We start from the raw sequence: 21,152 nt of genomic DNA, 5'->3' as shown, positions 1-21,152 counted from the left end.
TCCCAGTAAAAAGAAACCACATGTTTTCAGCATTCACTGAGTAACATTTACTTACCTGGGCAATATGCAAACCTTATTCAGCTTTTGACCTCTCTGCTGTGACCACAAGCCCTAATTAGAGCCAAAAGCAGGAGTTCTGATGTTGAAGCTTTTCAAGAACTCCTTCCAATTCCCTAAAACGTCCCTCTACAGAAGCTATCTACTCGCCATCAAAACGTAACGGCTGTTATTTTCTCAGAGCCTGAGCCAGATTTGAACCAGAGGAAGATATGTAACTAACCCCAAACTAGCTAGTCCCTGACACCTTCCCAACTGCCTGTTGAAGAGGAAGCTCCCCTTGACATGAAATAGTCTCACTACCTGCTGCAGTTAGCAGGTTCCCAGACTGAAAAGATGTATAAGGCACCAGCAGCAAATGCCAAAGGGAAACTAAAGGTCTTAAAAAAAAAACAAAAAAAAAACAAAAAAAAACACCACAAGTGAGCAAATGGGGAGCAAGGGAAGCTTTGCTCAGTGCTTAATAGTTTAAAAACTCTGTCCATGGAGAATTCAATTCCTTCTGCTCAGATGTGTCCTCCTGCTGTTTAACTGCAAGCTCTGTCAACTCACAGCTGCTGCTCTGTGCAGGCCCTGGGCTGCCTTCAGATGAAAGCACATGGAAAAGGCAAAGAACCCTTTTCTGTACTCAAAACAGCAAACCCTGAGTCAGAGAGAAGATAGCAACACAGAAGGAAGTCAGAAGTCTGTATTATACCAGTGATGACAGGGTGAACCAGGACAAAAGCTGTAATTAGCTGATGCTACTCTTGTTAGATCAAAAGTCCCTGTACAGAACAGACCATGCTTTGTGCTCTACCTCGCCCATGCTCCTGCTTTCACATCCAACATGCCCTCAAGTTCCTGACACATTGTGATCCAAGTCTTGTCTTCAAAGCTTAGTGTAATCTATATGTAGTAAACATGAGTCATGTAATTGGAAGAGCAAGAAGAGTTCAGTTATTTGCTAACATGCATATTTTTGAAGACAGCAAAGGAAACGTCACACTGGATGCAGAAAACACCCTCGCAGTGTTGTTATCCATAAAGTCACGATCATACTTTTCAATACCCTATGCCTTGAAGCCATAACTACTGCATCAAGATAAGACATCCCCAGATAAGGTTCTGGGGAGGACTTACAAAGAAAAACCAGTCAGCACAGCCTAGCTTTTATTTTTTGCTACGTTTTCATAGTAGCAGAGGTAGGACACTGACCGAGAAGTGACAAGAACCACCAGCTCTGAGATGAAAATTCTCTCTGGTGTATATCTGATTGCACTTAGAAGTCTTTCTGTAATTGTATCTGGGTATTAAAATTTGAGCGAGAAATAGAGAAGAACTTTGAACATTGGAACAATTACTAGCAACATCAAAAACTTGCTAGAGGTATACAGATAAGAAGCTTCTCTTAATCTGGAGAAGATGCATGACATGGCATTTACATGCCACACCTCATGGGGATTAATAGCTGTTGATAGAAACTACAGCTCATGTCCAGAACATGTCCTGAGCTAAGTGAATAAGAAACAATCTTTATACAGTGGTGTCATCAATTTAGTTAGGTCCTAAAGTTCCCAAGTTGAATGAAATGTAACAGTTACGAAAATTTTAAGATGTGCATTAGGAGTCCTGCTGAAAGATGTTTGGGTGTTTGAAATGGAAAAATGTTACTGATTTGCCCTGGAGTTGCAGTTGTTCTACATTAATCAGGACCAGTTACAAGGAGTTAAAAAGTGGGGAGAGAAGTTGGTCTCAGCCTCATTTAGGCATGTAAGGATTTTGTACCTCTTGTCTACTCACCACCTCCATGCCACTTACGGGGATTTGAGACTAGAAATTATAAATCAGGAATCCACTCTCAGTCAGCAGAAATACAAGAAAGTGCAAGTTCAAGCTTTTGGAAAATGCAAAGAACAAAAGTGGGAGGACAAGCAAGGTCAGACTGTTCTTTATGGAAGCATGAGGAAATGAGAGGCAGAGCTGTGAAGACACTGAACACGCATCTACAACACACGAAGGTACGTGTGGTAATCTGGAAGCTAAAATGGCAGGCTCCGGGTACACGCAGTGGGTGAAGAAGCCTTTCACCCCAGACATCTGTTTCTGTAAAGAAGGAAGCTGTTCTGCAGAACAAATGGAAGTTCTCTATCCATGACTTCCAAAATAACTAATGAGTCACTTCTATCACTTTCCACACTGACATTAAACTCATTTTAGCAACCCAAGGCAGGCTTGCGAAAAGTGACTTTTCTTATTCCCCAGGAGTCTCTTTCCACCTTGTGGCAGAAGCTCAGTAGACTTCAGCCTTTTCAAATACCAGTTTCCAATCTTTCTTCCTTGCAAGGATGATATCCCCTAGATCAGTATTTCTCTACTCCAAATCTAATTGAAAGCAGGAGAAATAAAACACACAAGAGCTCCCCAAAACTACAGCTTCCACATAAATAGGAAAGCATGTGGTAGGAGAATGAGGAGAGGAGAACTGCTAATTATTTTAAGTGACATGATCAGATAATTTAAGTTTCCAGGGTGAACATTTTGCACAAGTTCTAAGTAAATAAATAAATGTGGAATTAGGCAGACCCCTGCAACATGCAAACATCTTCATGACTTAGCAGGCTATCAACAAGGAATGATCACAGACTACAAGACACCATCTCAGCTCTACTGTTTGCTATTTAGTATGGCTGCTCTGAAACTATGGCATATCGAAGTAGCCGCCGGAGGGCTTCCTAAGCCTGCTCAAGTCATGGCAAAGCCACAGGATTCAGTAAACATCAAGGAAAATGTAAACTGCAGAAGACTATGCAAAGCCTTAGGTGATTTTGGAAAACTTCTTTTTGAGATTAATTTGGAGAGCAGAAAAAGGCAACTGGAGAGAGTGAGATTCTTTCTAACTTCATTTCAGGTTTTCATATTCCAAACACCCACCAAGGACCTGGGAAAAGCCAAGCAAAGGATGCCTGAGGTCTGTGGGCACACAGCACCATCTCGTGGAGTGAAAGAAAGAAGAAACAAGGAATAAGTATTTCAGCACTTCAGACATCTGCAGCTTGGCTTTTTGACAGCCTGCTCTTCTAGCAGGTTAACGAATCTATCAAATTTGTGCTTTATAAAAAAGTTCACTGCAGATCTATAAAGAACAAATGAACAACAAACAACTCCCTATTTTTATCTCTCAAACTCATCACCATTAACATAAACACTAGGGGCCTCTTCATAAATAGAGACGTGTGGGCAGACAACCATCTGCACTGAATGCTATTTGCCAGCAGGCCTAGCGCAGCTGTGAGCACCCTTTTCTTGCAAGCCTGAATCTCATGTGCTTAAGGTGGGCAAAATAACAAGTCTCCAAATACTAAACTTGCCAGGACTAAAGACCTATATTTCCACCTATTCAGTACAAGAAAAAAGCCCTCTTCCATTTAGAAAGAGTAGTTGGAGGAAACTCAGGCAGCCGTTCCACCCTTTCCAGTATTTGCTCCCAAACATGCAGGTATGCTGGCAGAGTGTCTGAGAGCAAGCAACTTAAGTGACTCAGCTGGTTCACATCTTTACTGGTCATAAATAAGAATTTCCTGGCACCAGTGAAGCTGGTTAGTTTCTACTGCATTGACTGAACTCAGTTAGAAATCCATCTCTGCAGCAGAAGGTATTTAAGTGTCCTGGCTTCTAAAGGAGGTAGGCAAATGCAGGGGTCTCTGCACAGGAGGATGTTGATCATACTTTCTGCTTCATCCCAAGTATTGTGCTATACCTAGCTCCACTTTAGCAAATACTTCCAAGTTTATTCTTATTTCAGCCTGGTCTCCAGGACGAAATTTGTTTTAAACAGGAAGCATTATGATATACTGTCTATGCAGTAACTCCCATAATGAGTTTAGTACGGTCTCTCAAGTGTGATGTTTGGGCTAAGTATGTTCTCTGGTATGCCTAAATTAAGTTTAAAAGACTTGATCCATCAATCTTCCATGCACATGAGCCATCAGTAGCAATTCCACAGCCAAGTGGGGATCTCTGTGAGGATGCTTCCCTTGAGACAAAGCACAAATTCATGTCCAAATTGTCCATCAGAAATATCTCTATTTCAGCAGGATGAGGTAAGGGATTTAAGCCTCCAGCCTTTTCCAGTTGGGACAAATGCAGAGTAAATTCACCACTAGTAACAAGTGCAAAAAATAGAAAAACTATAAAAAACCCCCAGGCTGATTTTGGTTTTTGTTTTGTTTTTCAATTTCTAGTACAAACACTTAACTCCTGTGATTTGTGTTTTAAACAACAGTAAAGGTGGACAAATCTGCCTGACCTCAGTTGCTGCAAGCATCATGTGGAGAAATCCAGGCTAAGCACATAGGAGTAACGTGGTGCCCTACATGGTCTAATATAGCATGCAAATATGCGCAACTCAGCAATACTTCAGACAGCTATTTCAGGTATTTATGTACAGCAACTCATCTGCCGCACGTATATATATGCAGCACAGCTGACAGTACTGTTACGAGAGATCAACATCATGCCCCATCGGCTAACTTTGCATGTTTTCTGGAGTCAAATATTATGCCATTGACTTAGAGATACTGATATTGATCTCTTTCTCACACACACGCTCCCTCAACCAGATTGTCTCTTGTCCCACATCACATAGCTAGAGTGCCTACAACCATTTGCCAGCAGTCAGATTCACAGTCACTGCTTCTGAGAACTGCTCATTCACACAGAGCAAGGGCTTGAAAGCCAGGTCTGGCTCAGTACATTCTGCACTGTTAACACAACCAATTCAGTGTTACAGCAGCAAAGCAGAAAAATGAGTCTTTGCTGATGTCAGCAGTAGTGCTGCCTTCTGTAACATGCAGTTGGCTTGGATCCATAATTTAAACCCTGGTGCACAGGCACTTCTCATGACAGTCTGCATTTCCACATGAAAGACACCTGACTGCTGAAATCTCCAGTAGTAAAAAGAAATACCAATATTAGCCCTCTCGAGCATTTTGTGGTCTTCAATTACGAGAATATTGTGACAGATGAACTATTAAAGACACAGATGCTTCTAAGGGACCTACAAACTGTATGATGGATGGCTTGTGATATTGCTATCTATCTTCATCATTTGCCTGAGATCAGCAGGGCAGAAATGTAACAGACAGAAGGTCATTTAGTGCAATCTGAAAAGGAAAAAAAAAAAAAATGAAAGAAATATGACAGATAGTTATTGGAAGCCAGCAAACCTGACACCAGCTTTGCTGTGGCCAAGCACTGCAATTAGGTTTCAGACCAGAGACAAGAGGAAGAACAGAGCTCCAGCCACGCTTCCTTCAAATTCCATGCCAGAAAGACTCTGGAAGAAAAAACTGCTTATATTTGGCAGGTGTATTATTAAAGCCAGTCTAGTCAAGACACTCTGGTCTAGAGGTCAGTTATATTATCTGAGTCAGTTACTCAACAAACACAAGCACGATTACTCTCAGGTTGAGGCTAGAGGCATTTGAACCAAAGCACACTATGAAGATCAGACAACTCTGCTTTCCTAGGGAAGGAGTAATTTTCTACTCTCTTTCCCCATCCCACTCAAGATCACCCTCTTGAGCACCCTGCTGGCAATAGAAACATCCTGGAAGGCGTCTCCCAGGCCAGGGAGGCCACCACAAGCCCACGCTGCTCATCTGCAACATAGAGCTCTGGGAAGAGCCTCAGGGAGTCACAGCACAGTGACTAACTAAATCATAAACCTCCAGACAAAGGAGGACAAACTAACTTAGGTCAGCACTTTGAAACTAAAATTAGTTGTCTTCTTTCTCAGATTTTTAAGCTCTCTGCTAATTTTCAAGATAAATTCATCATTTTGATGCAGTCAATAAATCCTGAATTTTGTTTTGAAAAAGATGAAGTCAACCACATTCCACTTTTTTATTCCTTCTTCATTTTTTTCTGCTCATAAGTATTCTAAGATTTTCACTGAAATATGCAAAATTTTGCTTGCTCTAAATATGCAGTTTTCACTAATTAAACTAGCACCGAAGAACACTTTCACCAATTCTGTATGTACCCTAGAATTTGAAATGTCCGCATTTCTTCTGTGGACACCCGTTAGCTAACTTGATTTTTCAGTTAACACACCCCAATAGAATTCGTGTCATTTGATTATTCTTGGGTTTTTTAACTGAAAAGCCTATTTCCTTCCACAATCCAAGAAATTCCTTTGTGGCCCAAAATCTCTAAGGACAGCAAAAGGCAACTGAAGTCCCAGGCTCCATTCTCGGTGTTTGCACAGGCCTCAGTACGCAGTGAAACAACTCCACAGAGATAATCAAATCCACCAAAAAATGCTCCCCGTTTCACAAAGTCTGTTTCACAGGTACCCAAGCAGCCAGTTTCAATCTGCCCCTCGGGGACCATTATTAAGATAACTGTAATTAAGGTTTTGCATCTAATCCCCAAGATTCCACAGCTGAGATTATTATGCCAGCTCCTGGGTAACAAGACTGCAACATAATAAAGATATGTCCTTATATACAGCTAAATTCTCCTGGAGATCAATAGGTAGCCTTCTTCCAATTACAGACAATAATTAGTAAATTAGGCAGCCTGGATAGCGAACAAGAATCTCCTTCAGGACCGCTGACGACTCCTGCCTCTGTTTTTCTGTTAATAATTTCCATTGCAAAAAACCAGGATAAGCATACAAGATGTCTCTCTCTCCCTACTCTAGCCTTCTCCCTTATGTAGTCCCAGACTTGAAGTCTCAAAAGCCAGTAAGAAGAAAAAAAAAATTTCTAGTACTGCCTGCATCCCTCTGCATGTTGGCATTCTCTCAGCTACCTGTGCCCTGTAAATATTTTATGACATACATTTGTCCACACCATTGACTAATCTTAAAGGTAGCTTTCAGTCTAAGGTATAAAAAAATAAAAATCAATTAGGCATATTTGGTATGTGGACTTAGAGAATACCATGCCAGATTTTGATCTGCCAATAGTGACATAAATCTCATGTTACCTCATCAAAAAATCAAAGGAATTATTTTGTATTTATAGATAAGTGTTACTGCAAATGAATTCTAGTCCATAAAATACAAAGACCATCTTCAATCTCCATCTATCTCTGTTCTCACCCACTTAATGCAGGCTCCTCTTTACAAACTGTTTCGTATGTGGGCAGCCTGGGAAATAAACAATAATCACCTTGAGGACCCTACAGGAATAAGAAGGCAATACAGTGTGTGCTACAACAGACAACTCCATGCTGTCTGGGAAAACACTAAGGGAAGCCTATCCCATCTCATTAACACCATTACATTCCACTTATCACACATCAAACACAGAGCAATGGCTTAAAAGCACAGATATCTGAGTCAGTTGGGTATTGCAAAGATGGGAGAGCACACAAAACCCGGTTGGGGAAAAGAACGCACTAAAGATTACTGCAAGCCAGAGCTTCCATGCAGGACATTATGTCCAACATGGGAATCACATTTTCATAATCCATAAGTACCAATTATGGCAGATTCACAGGGAAACAGAGGCAACAACCAAAGCCACCTATGCTTTCACCTGGATTGGTGACTGGGGTATCCTGTTGCAGATCAACAGCAACAGCTGCAAGATTAAACAGGCTTTTGCAAGGGTTTTTCCCTTCTCTGCAAAAGTACAGGTACCATGTGGCACCCAAAATACCTCATGCTGATGAAACTGTAGAGGGTGCGAGATTCATCTAGACTATTTAGACAATACAATTGAGCATAGAAGTTTCATAGCACTATGTGAAAAAAAAAATCTACTTAATAGTGCTCAGGGTGACTTTTGCCTACAAAATCCAACATTGCATACAATGGCCATCAGCTTCCAAATTCAGTACTGTACCATCTTCTGCGAAGAAGCTGATAAGAAGAAAAGAATCTTTAAAGAATGGAAATGATGGTTGAAACCTATTTCGGTGTTTTCCTGAGGTTTTACATTTACTGCTTATTAAAGCTGACATGAACACATGCAGTGTATCACAAGGAAAAAGCTACATTTAAAATTAAGCAAATCCTTGTTACACTTGACAATTTAGCACATTTAATAAATTAACTTACATTTAGTGGAAATACGTGCTAAGAGCTCATCAGCAAATGGAGCTTGGGGTGACGGAACAAACAGACTCCTATTTTGCTGTACCATATTTCTGTTAGTGCTGTGAATGTACATCAATGTCTTATCAGAGATCACACCCCGGGTTTGCCATTACTGAAGGAACAGTTTCAGAGGCCAGCTCTTTCATGGGGCAAAATACTCAGGACACAGTACCACTCACTCAGCAACTGATAACATGAAAAATGATAATTATTGCCATGACTACCAAAAGGTATCATGTAAAAAAAAATACTGTCAAAGAGAGCAGAAATCACAAGCAACAAAATTATGGCAAGAGCCTTCTGTGACATGTTTATGAAAATGACATAGCTGCTGAGCAGTGTCAGGAAGAGAATTAAGCAACTGCTTGAACCATTCAAAGGTTGATAACAGAAGCTGTAATCACTGCCACCTGTAAAAAGTCTCTCTCCTTCCATCCTATTGAAGTCAGTAGCACGGCTGGACCATAGCTTATGTGCTGACAGTAGCCAGGTGTGCACAGATATCAGTGACTGATTGCAGCTCTCATCCGAAATGCTCCTTCTGCCAAGCTGTTGAAGCAATCGTAATTAAATTACTCACTAGAGACTTAGCTGCATTTTGGGGATCACAAAAGGATAAAGTTGGCTAGCTTTCACAATTGAAAAAAAAAAAAAAAAAAAGAAACTTTTCTGTCAGGGCACCTTGAGAAGTTGAAAGGTGCAGAAGAAGCAATTGCATAAAGCACCTCTCACTCAAATTCCCTCTTTCTCACCCAAAACAGGGACACCCAAATTCCTCCCCCCCGATGTTGATAACACTACCCAATCCTGAATGACTCCCAAAGGGAACACGGGGCAAGCAATCTTTTGATCTGCAGCCTGATCGATGTTTTACAGCTGTTACTCAAGGGAGGAGCAATACCTTTCAGCACACAAAAAAGCAACAAACATTCTTAAACCACTCAACTGCTAAAGCAGTTAAGTAGTGGGTTATTACTGAGCATCAGAAAAGTGCACAGTGCTTTAATAAGTAGCAGCACTGGATCCTTGCCCTGAAGTTCTTGGAGTTGCAGCGCAAATGAAAGTATACAATGGTAAGGGTAAAAGCAGGGGTCACAACCCAAATCACAATGGTACAATTTACATCATGTACTAAAGTACACACTTGCATTTCCCCTCCCCTTTTATCCCAATTCTCAGAGGATAAGGTCATTCAGAGACAGATGACACCAAAGGCTTAGGGTAGAAATTGAAAATGAGCCAGTCACCAGAAAACACTAGTTATAGTAGAGGGTACGTAAAAGAGCACTGAGTAAGCGAGGGCAAAGCATGAGGAAGGAAGTAAGAAGTAGGCAGGGTGCCTGACCTGCTGTAATGAAGTATGATTCACTCAAGATAAAGCAGAGGTGACTCTTGCTTCATGTAGGGTGAATGTCTCTGTAGTATCAAAGGCAAATCCCTAAGTGTGCTGATATTTAAACAGCTGACTGGTTTAGCCATGCATGGCTAATGAAGTCTATGCAGATTTTTTTTCTACACACTAGCAACCTCTTGCTCTCTGACTCAGTAAGTGATAAGCTGGGCATATTAGAAATGAATGGGTGATAATTAAACATGAACAACAAAGAGGGTTTCTGTAAGTAAATCAAGCTGAGCATGCCAGCATTGACATTAAGGGAGGTCATGAAGTCTGGACAAAAATTGGCCCAGATTGTGAAAAGCACAGAATTCTGAGGGAGGGGGAATAGGATCCATCTCCCAACTAGGGGTCTGAATCCTGATATGGAGATAGCTGTAACTGCTCAGTGGCACAGACAAAATAAGTGTGGAGTGCAAATGCCTCATGAGCACATCAGAGTAGAGCCATCACCATAAAGTAATGGTTACTCCTTTAGTCATTTGCCCTGGTAGCAGTCTCTTCTAATGACTATTCTGCCATGCTATTTAAGTAGGGGTGAGGGAAACTGGTTCTGCCACTGCCATTCTGCAACCTGGTCTACAGACTATGCTCCAGAAGAATCAGTCCACTTAGGTACTCATTCACTTACGTAGAGGGGGGGAAAGAAAGAAAGGGCAGTGGAAGAGGGGTGGGTCTGCTCTGACATCCCTGGCATCTACCTAGAACACACATGTGGCAGAGAGGCCAGCTTCAGTCTTCCTCATTCAATCCAAAATGCTCTGTGCTTTACTCTGAAGTATTGGTCTTAAATTTGTTCTGCTAATTTTGATATCCTTCCTTTTAAGTCAAGGGGAAAAAAAAAATTTGGCTAGTGAGTAAGCCTCACTCACTATGATTACAAAACTGAACTTATCAAAAGCTCTTCCTATGACAGTGGTAAATTAATAAACAAAAGAGCAAAGTCACCATGACTCCCTTTCCCTCTAATCTTTCCCTCCTCCAAATGTGATTCACAGAAAGACACTAGAAGCATATTAGTTATGCATCACATGGAAAGGAATCTTGGAAGAAAAAATATAACTTATTGCGCAAAAAGAATAACAGCCCTGTATGTTACCTCCCCCCAGACAAAAAAAAAAAAAAAACAATCCAAACACCACTTAACCAAACAAACATATTGCAAGGTTAGAGCATCGCTCTGCTTATCAACAGGCTCTTTGAAAAGCATGCAGACTGGAAGCATATGAAGATACACACACAAGAGGACAGACAAACATGGGCTGCCTTTTCTTTTTACTACTCAAATGGAAAACTTGTTTTTAAACCAGGTGGATATTACAACCCAGAGTCTATAGGCAAATTAATAAATAACCCCCCTAAAAAGCCAATTAATATTCCACAGATGGACTTAACTGTTTCAACAACAACAAAAAAAACTGTTTGAAAAACTGCTTTACACTCTGCTTGCACTGGTCATTACTGCAGGTTATTGATCTTTTACAGACAAACAGCCTCCATTAATACATACTTTTGTTAGCCTGACAATTTCTCAGGGAAAGCTTGACCCTCAGTGTTACTCATCTGCATGAGGCACTGAGTAACAAGAAGTGCTCTATGATGTAGTTTGACATACATATACCATTCCCATTAGCTAGATCACCAAAGCCTTTTTTTTTTATGCATTCTCTGGGTGCAGAAATCATTGTTTGACCAGGTAGACAAGAACATGAATAAGTTAAAGAATCTGTAAAGTTGTTCATAGGACAACAGTTTAAATACATGCCACATCTCAGGTCACTTGGAGTCTTTAACTACCATGTTTTCATCTCGTATCATGGTGAACAGTAACAGGATGGAGTTCACCCCAGATGTAAGATGCTTCATTACTATTGTGGGTTAACTTATAATTCCGATACCTTATCTGCTCAAAGTTACACATTTGAACAGTCTAAGCAACAGTTTGGCATGCCAAGGTTGTTTAATATTCCTAAGTATCAACTGCAGTGTATTAATGCTGATTTCTTATAACTTAGAGTAACAAACAAATTCTGAAAATAGGTTGAAAGCCCATATGTATTGAATGTGATGGACTGATTAAAACATCTCTAAAGATTGAAAAATTAGGAACCACTTCAAAAAAAAATGAAGAGCAGATCTTAAATGACAAGGAGAATGGAACCAGCGTATCTCAAATAGTACCATTACTTCTATTTCTACCTTTCTTTATAGGTGTTAGTACCGACTAGTATACAGGGCAGACCTTTAAATTCACTGTTGTACAACAGACCTCAAATTTGAGGGCAGGAGGTGTCTGTGTCTTTTTTGTTGTCGTTTTTTGGGTTTTTTTTAACATTGGTACAAGAAAAGATACAACTCAAAATGAAGCATATTAAAACTGAATTTATGGCTCCATAGCTTCCATTATTTTTTTATTCTGAGGAATCTTGATATCCTTGTCCTGTTAAACAACACTAGTGAATGTACAACTTTGTCTATAGATGCACAATGTGCAATCTCTGCCACCTGTGCTTTTTCTTCAGCTTTCAGAAACAGCAGTTTCAAGCCTGTTGCATCTGAATTGGGAAGCTTAGTGGCCCAGTCCTGGGACAAAAATTAAAAAGCAAAACCGTGCTGGTACACCAAGCTTTCCTGAGTATTGATGAGACTGAATGACTTTGCAAAGTTTACACTAGCAAATAACAAATCACACCAATAGTTAATTGGGGATAATCTAAAGAGATCATCAAGAATAGTTGAAGACAACACCAGACATGCCATTTATCTACCTCAGAGGCACTGAAATATTCTGCATCAAACACATGGAAATGCAAGTTTTCCAGTGTGGACACTAGAGTTGATTAACAGAAATGAAAAGACAAAATATATTCAGCAAGTCCTCCTTTTGCTACTGTTTCCATTGTGTAAATCTAGACTTGTTCTACTGACTTCAGTATTCCATATTTACATCAGTGAGAAACCACATTTTGTGCATCAAATAGAAATAGCCATCTACTAAATAATAGAATTAAGACTCTTGGGGAAAGAAAAAAATTCTACCAAGAGCCTGATGCATTTCTAAATAACAGCAAGACTTCAGGTTACACAGAAGTTATCTCCCCTTGCTATTACTTGCACTAAAATCCAGTCTAAAGAACATTTAATTCAATTAACATACAAGTGCCTGTACTTTCATTAGAAAGAATTTGGGTATAATAGCCACCATATCTAATAGATAGGAACACATCACATGGAAGCCTGCTCCCTCTCCACAACCCACAACACTTCATAACTTCATCAGACAACCAGGAGTAGAACTACGTCTTCAATGCCCCGATACATGGGCAAAGACAAAAAAACCCAAACCAAAACAAAAAAACACCACAAAAAGATGTTATACGCACTTTTTGAAGATCCTGGCTGAAGTCTCGTTGTGTTCCAGGAGGAGTCCACATGACTTACCTGTCCCGACTGTTTTGAAACCCACACCCTCCTGCCAGCATTTCTAAATCACCAGCCAGGCCTGACACTGGGAGGCTGGCTACTGTGTTACCCACATCACCCCCACTCATACCAAACCCCCATTTCTGCTCTGCATGGTTTCCAGCTGCCAACTCCAAAAAGCAGCAAGGAATCCCCAATTACAGACACAGGAACCTGGCTTCCTGACACTTCAGAGACTGCTCTAAGTCATTAGCAATGACATAACAAGGGCACTGCGACATTCTGGAGCTGTGAAGCCCAGCACATTAGAAACAAAACTGACACTATCAATAATCTCTTCAGAGTTTTCCTGGACATGTACTTAAACACAGCCCAACAGGATTCCAAGCAGCATTTTCTTTTACACAACAGGTTTATAATGTGCCATGCTTAGCAAGTCTAAATCGAATGACTGAACAACTAGTGCAAGAATGGGAAAGTGTGTGTACAATTGACAGAAGCAAACCAAAACAAAAATGCAGAAAATTGGAGCCAAATCTTGTGGCTCCAATATGAAATGTTTCTTCTGGACCCAAACGGGTCATTCTGGATTCCAATATTATCCAAAACTAGATGTGGCAATTACAGCCTATAAATCTGCATCTGTAGTTACCCTTCTTACAGCCCCTGTCAAAGTATGAATGCTGATAGGCCTTTCCAGTATCTGTTTGGGAGAAAGGGGAAACCAGCACAGATAACACCACATCTCATGAATGACTCAGAACAGCAGGCCTTTTGGCCTTCAGTAGAAACAGACTGTCACCACGTGTTAAACAGCTTGTCATATGTGCCATCAATTCAGCCACATCTCAAACTTTTAGGGGAAGGGTTGCAGCTATGAAAGTGCTGTGGCACCACTAATGCATGGACCTTGCTGGTACCACTAAAAGTCTACTGCAAATACCCTTACAGAAAAGCAGCAGCTTGACATGCCGGTGGTCAGAGTGGACAATAAGAGTTTTTTCTGGTCTTAAAATTTACACACACAATGAACCAAATTATTGAAGCCTACTCTTAGGCTTACTAAGCACTCATAATGTGCTCCTTTGTTCCCTGCCTCAGAGCAAGGAAGGAGAAGGGGACTAACTTCGCCTTAAATAACAGAAGTGGGGAGAGAGTAGAGCTGAACCCATCTGTTCCCTCCAGGCAGGGGCAAAGGCCATATTGGGATGAGCAGAGGGAATGTCTGAAAGCTGATTATCTGCCCCCTGAAGAAAGACTTCAGGGTTTTGTTCAATTATTTTATCAGAAATCTTAATAGTAATTTGCCAAGAACATCATCCAATATTTTGAGATGAAGCAAACCAATATGCCAAGAAGCACAACACTGTTGCTGTATGTTTAAGTGACTACCTGGTTTTAACTAAACATTCTAGAAAAGAGTACCCAATTTTTCATCTTAGCATACAGCTATGATTCAGTAGAAGACAATCTAGAACAGTGGTCAGCAGTTTTACATCAATTTCGTGTCTTTGTCACCAAGGTTTGAATGAAAACCTCAAAGCATAATTCAGTACACAAAACATAGTAATTTTGTACCTATGTAAATATTACACACAATATATACAAGTCATTCCTGGTTGCTCTAAACCACGAATGCCATTAACACCAATTACCATCATTGGTCTAGTTAAGTTAGCTTTTAAAAATAATAAGAAAAAAAACACCACCACAAACCCAACACATACCAAGTTGCATATTTTCATTTTAACAAGAAAAAAAAAAAACCACAACGCAAACATACTGTTAGTGCTTCAAAGAAACTTTCCAGGAAACAAAGTTTCGCTTTGACACTGGGAAAGTTGTATGTCAATTGAAAGCAAAACTAATCGTGTGTTCTCTGTGCTTCCATCAGTCAGAACTTACAGCTCACCAATCCAATGGAAAAGCCTACTTACGGTCATTACACTGGCTCCCAGAATATGAAGTCATGGAGCAGTCACAGGTGAAGCCTTCCCATTGCTGATTACAGATGCCCTGATTCGCACAGGAATCTTCCTGGCAGGTAGTGCTCGGTCCTGGAGAAGGGATGACAAGAAGAAGGTGAAACAAAGCTGAGAGAATCATTTTAGTCAGGCCCACAAAAGCTCAAATTCATTATTACCATTACTATGAAGATCCTCATGCAGAAGAGAAAAAGCACTTTTCCATACTCAGACATGCAAGAAACTCAGGTAAAAACAGCACAAAGACAACTGTACACTCCACAACAAAACAGCAAACTAACACAGAGCAAGGAGGAAGAGTGAACAGCAACATATTCCCTCTTAGGCAGGCCCAACTCATATGTTCAGTGCTTGCTTAAATAAATTTACATTAAAATATGGTGTGATGCAAGGATAACAAATCTGGCCAGGTTGTCATGCTTCCCTGGAAGTTTGATCCCCTTGTAGAAATGAAGGCTAAGAAATGGTCCCATGAATAATGCTACCTAAAGAACCGTGATATGTGGGTTCAAATGGAAGTTCTGAAGCCTTGGATGGCCACAACATTGCATAATAGGTTAACCCAAACAAAGACGCTGACCAGTCCCATTACACAGTTTCCTCTGAAAACATGTCAATAAAGTCCTCAGAAGGGCATGACATCAATCCACAACACTTCTTTATTGCGGACTGGTTTCCACAGCCTTTGGGGGAAGCAGAGAAGGAAGCAGCCACTACTAACAGAACAGCCTTTCATTGTTCTGTGATTTGGAGCTAAAGGTTATTACCCTACTCAGATAAACCTTGCAAAGACACATCCCAAGCACCAGGCAAAAAAAGCAATCTTCAGATCAGATGGAGTCTGAATGACAGCTAGTATGTCATCCACAAGGACATATCTGGGTTCTGAATCACCTGAGAGCAGACATGGAGCTGCAAGCCATAGATTATAAGGACACAAGTTTAGAAGTTACTTCCTGAGAAAGTATCTTATCTTCAACATTCTAGACAAAGGTACGCTGCTTCTATTGTGCAGTACTTCAAATAAAACATAGAACCTACTATTCTATATCCTGCACTTGTTAGAAAGGAAGAAACAAAAGAAATAGAGTAGAAAAGATAATAGAGCAGAGGATCAATTGGCTAGGCTGCCTGAGAGTGGTTTGTTAACCACTTCCAGTCTAGGACAGCAGCATAAGGCTAAAGCAACAACTGTTCTACCCATCCCAGCATCTTCCGTCACAGTCTCTGTTAGCAACAGCAATTCCATGAGGTTCATCCCACTCTTCATCACATCAGCACCACCATCTGTACTTTACAGATGAGACAGGACACACCAAAGTGGAGACAGCATTTTCAAATGTTTTAACCAAAAACAAAACCCCTCAAGCTCCATCTGACACTGAATTCCATAGTTACACAGCTTCTTTGATATTCAGATTGTACATCTGGGCACTTCCACATTTACAAGCCTTTCTAGAACCCACATCTAACCGGAAGCCCCATATCATGGCATGATCCTCTCAACAATTCAAAGACCAAGCCAGGAACAGACCCTTATGGCTTTGATGCAGAGTTCCTGCTCTTCCCACCACATCATCTTTCCTCAGTAGCTTTTTAGCTATCTGTGTTTCTTTACATCTCTCCTGCAATGATAAGGAATATGTGTCTATCAGTAGGCAGAGAGTTTAACTGAACATTAACAAAAACCCGAATGTCTTCCACTATCTGTTATACTGTTAAAAAAAAAACCAAACAAAAACCTCTAGGTAGAAGCATAAGTGTGGATACCAAAAGCAGACAACAAAATCGCTGAAAGAAAAGTTACTTATTGAAAAAGGGTTTGCAGCAGCAGCCACAGCAAGAAAACTGCATGTTACCATACTGAAAGAAAGTTGAGCAGCATTTTTCAACACTTTTCTCCTCCTTTCCACCTCTTCTTCCCACGCACCTGACTCTCATTTGCAGCTGTATGAATCCCAGTGGTCTCACTGGCACAGTGAGAAGTTAACAGATCACTTCTAGGATTACAACAATGCTGACAGACTTTACAGTGTGGGTTGGTAGGCACATGCATGCACACGCTTCCCTCCTGCCTTTACACTTATAAAAGAGATGGATATAGCTATATAGATACATATGCATCAGTTTAGGGTCTGACACTTGCTTCAGACTTACTCTGGCCCAACAAAAGAAAGGATGACATTTAACAATCTCAAATAGAACATTAGTTATCATTTTGCCTCAAATGTCTGAGTTATCTGAGGATAAGGAATAAGGAACCAATACCCCTACTGTACCTGACTATCCCATTATCTAACCTCTAACCCTAAATATGAATGCCAGTACTCCTAGAGGTATAAAAAAAACCCCAAGTTCTGTATTTTAAAAAATAAAACCAGAAAGCAATTGTGACTATGTGAAGTTGCTACAGCACGAACTGTAAACACCATTACATAGAAGCAAAGCAGAACAGCATTTTCAATGACAATGTTTCTCCTCTGTTCCTACACTCTTCCGAGAAGACTTTAATCAGTAACTGGACTTTACAATGAGCATCATCTAACGGAGAAAACCTTTGTCTAGGTGCCACAAGAGAAACAACCAGTACTCTACTCAAGGAATAAAACTGTATGAGACTAGTACCTGTGGCTTGAGGTGCTTGTAGTGAGAGAGTCTAGAGAGCCAAAGGACTTGAATTGTGGTTTCTGAATTGTATTTTACAGAAACCAACTGTGAAGATGTAAACAGTACTTTCAAAGCAGCCAGAGAAAATAAGAGAGAAAGAAAAGAACCCAACACAATGATGAGGAATTCTGAAAGCCTGACAGTACCACAAGGAAGCTCAAAGCCTGATCTGCCGTCTTCAGAGTCAGTTGTCACGGCACAGCATAGATGCTGGGTATTATTCTTTGCCTCACTCCTTAGTACTATGGGCCATATGCATGGTAAAAGTATCTTTGTCTCAGAGTTCATCTACTCCTGCTGCTCACAGTCCTTGCCTGGTGTCATAATCCTCCATCTGCGGCAACAGAATTTTGTTCAGAGCAACTAACAGGGATGTCACAGGGGATTAGGATTTTGGATTAGGGAGCAAAGTGACAGAAGTACAGGAAGGCTTATAAAACATGAAGATTGTATTACCATGCGCATGCCCTTTAGTACTAATGAAGATGACAAACAATTTATATATAAAGCAGTAGAATTGGTTCCAAAATACCAATGCCATCAGGGTTCAGGTCTATTTTTAATATCATTCTTTTGACAACACTTACAGAAGTATTTAAAAGCAAATTTTCAGAACTAGTCTTCACATAATATTCTGAGATACATCTGATAAATCACACTATATTTTTAATTAATAAAATATACATGCTGACTTTAATTTTCTCCTTAAATTTCCAACACCCTGACAACAGTTGCTATTTTTGCATTTTTGTGCAAAGGCCTTGTTTTTGTTGTCTGTTTGTAGCTGGGCTTGGCACATTGTCTTCTTCATGCCACGTGCACAGTGAAAAGGGGAGTGGGCAGCAGATATAGAAAAAAAGTGGTGAAATTCACAGTGCAGAGAAGCATCCCTGCAAGCAGAAGCGTGACTTGGTCTACTCCGGTCCACACTAAGCCTACCAGCAGAAGGGGCTCCTTAGGAATATGAGATGGCAAAGCATACAGTGTCCATTTGGATCTTTATTTCTGCACCTCTAATTTTTACTGGAACAGCTCAGTATCTGAGGACTTGCAGGATCCGAGATCTTGTTGGGTCTCCCTCCCTGGGAAGAAGTCCAGTATTACACTTTTCTTTCAAGTTACTTAGCTAGATGTATGGTTTGTTTATTAGTTCTACCATTAAGTATTTGAAGAAAATAATCTTAGAAGAGTACAGTAGCCAAATGTCTTATCCATATTCTGCTTGGAAAAATTACTTTGTCTCTCTAACTTTTTCACACAATTTCATCTGTATGGTAGATTTCTCTTTGCCCTGAAACTAAAAAAAATAAATTAATTCTACTGCTGCGCATAGCTAAAACTGCCATGTTTCATCCCACAGGTGGGCATGTTTCACTGGCAAGAGAAGTCATTCCTGCTGTGTCATTTGAAAGCTCTTTGCAGAGAAAGGAACTTTAAGAATAAAAGACAGCATTGTGTTTATCACAGTTTCTTTATACAACAGCTGCAGGATTGTAACACAACTGCCCCATGCTTTGATCATAACTAGCAATAAGCATTAAGCTAAGTAAACCATTTTTGGTCTTGCCCATAACAACCTTCCTTCACACATCAAAAATTCACTCCTATTGAAAGAAATCTACCATTTGTGTTAACATTATTTTCTCAGTAAGATGAAAATCCGCAACGTGCAAAGTTCAACAGCATCATGGGTTCCATTTTCACTCTCCATCTCTCTAAATGTTCCCATCTTTTTTCCTTGTACCTTCAAAGGGGTTAGGAAGAGACGAAAGTAACCCATGCAAGACATCTTTACTGTCTTTGCAGAGTAAGGTGCTTCTTTTGGAAGCTTTTTGGATGGGACTTTGGGCAACCTGGTCTAGTGAAGGGTGTTCCTGCCCATGGGCAGGGGGGTTGGAAACAGATGATCTTTGAGGTTCCTTCCAACACAAACCCTTCCATGATTCTACGATTCTTTTGTCCTATAGTTCTAAATTGCAAATGCCATCGAGCACTGAAATATTTCTACCACTACTAGAAGTTATGATAGGCAATTTATACCTATGATAAATCTACAATCTACTTCTATCAGTACTCCTCTTTCATAGCCAGCAATAGTCTGCTTTTTTTAATTCAATGTGCAGGCTTAGTACAGTTCAGAGGCATCAGGTCTTGGAAACCATATGCACTAGGCAGAATATAAACCTGTTCCAGGACTCATTCTTAGTGGCATGTTGACACCTACTTTGCACAAACTTAAACTAAAGTATAGTCAAGTTTCAGTGAACGATTCAGAAAGTTAGATCCTGTATTTTGAGTCACAGGTGGTAGAAAGCAGGAATATCACAGAGTAACTTTAACTTAGCAAACTAGAACCAAAAAAACCAAAAAGGATTTTCAGGGACTGCAAGGCCAGGTCTTCAAGTTCTTTTAGTTCCAGATTTTTTCTTTTTTTAAGAACTCATCATCCCTTTCATCACCTAAATAAGGTTAGACATCTGGCAGGTTCCATATCTAAAGTTACCTGTTGTCAGAAATTACTCAAAAGCCAGCATTTTGCAGTCCTCTGAAAATACAGCCATTTATTCCAGTGCCTCAACAGAATCTGAACTCTGCATTCACCTGACATCAGTTATGACACCAGGTCCTTCTGTTCCAAATACATGACTGGTCTAAACATTTCAGGGACTGGGACTAGTTAAAACAACAACTATGCAAGTCTCCCACAGAAAGCATATTTACCTCAAGGTGACAGGAGAAGGGAATCCGCAGCAATGGCAATCCACAGAGGATGGATCTACAACGTGGTGGGGTTTTCTCCCCTCCATGAAACCTGGCATATAGCTATCTTCCTCTCTCTCTTGTCACCCTGCCACTCTCCATCTCTAAGCAACCTAAAAGGTCTTGAGCAAAGTGCTCATAACACATGCTGGTGAGGGAAGAACAACAACCAGCAAAAAAAAAGCAACAAAAAACCCACCCAACCATACAACAAAAAGTGAACTGCATAAAAGGGAGTATGCCTGGAACTGAGATGTGACAAGGAACAGGGAGATGCAAATGAAGTAGAGAAAGTGAACAGTATTCAGACACAGAAACTAAAAGCAGAAAGGAAAAACAGAAAGGGCTGTATGTGAACAAGAAAAATACAATCAATTGGAAAAACACCCTTCCCCACTGCAAATCACAGCAGTACAAAAGTACCAGGCCTCGTGGCCTATTCTGAAACAGTCAAACCTATTTAGCAAAGGTTGGTTTCCTGAAAAGCCAATAATCCACATTATGTACTCAAGACAAACATTTCCTCTCAGGCTTCAATGTGATCTAATGACTCCATCTGAAGGGCAAATATTCCTATAGGGTTAAGGCCTCTCTAACAATACGAGCTTGAGCTGGAATAATATTCACAGTTCTGACAAGCCTTTAGATTCTGAGGACTCTGGAAAAAATCAAAACAACAGACAAATCTGTTTGTCCTGGGGCCTCCTCTTCATGCTGCATCCACTTCAATGGACATCAAAAATCAAGCAGGAAGTCCTGGGCATGTATTCTG

General features: G+C 40.4%; 1 protein-coding gene across 2 annotated transcripts in view; it reads right to left on the bottom strand.

Annotated features, from left to right (window-relative positions):
- The window catches only part of NRXN3 (neurexin 3), a 1,025,935-nt gene that overhangs the window by 533,699 nt on the left and 471,084 nt on the right, over nt 1-21,152 (bottom strand). For both annotated transcript variants that reach the window (XM_054826970.1, XM_054826962.1), the window contains one exon: nt 14,906-15,025. In XM_054826970.1, coding sequence (XP_054682945.1) covers nt 14,906-15,025 — 120 coding nt within the window. The remainder of the gene's footprint in view (nt 1-14,905; nt 15,026-21,152) is intronic.

The sequence above is a fragment of the Grus americana genome, chromosome 5 (genome assembly GCF_028858705.1).
Source record: "Grus americana isolate bGruAme1 chromosome 5, bGruAme1.mat, whole genome shotgun sequence".
NCBI classification, from domain to species: Eukaryota; Metazoa; Chordata; class Aves; order Gruiformes; family Gruidae; genus Grus; species Grus americana.
This window is presented reverse-complemented; position numbering and strand designations above follow the sequence as displayed.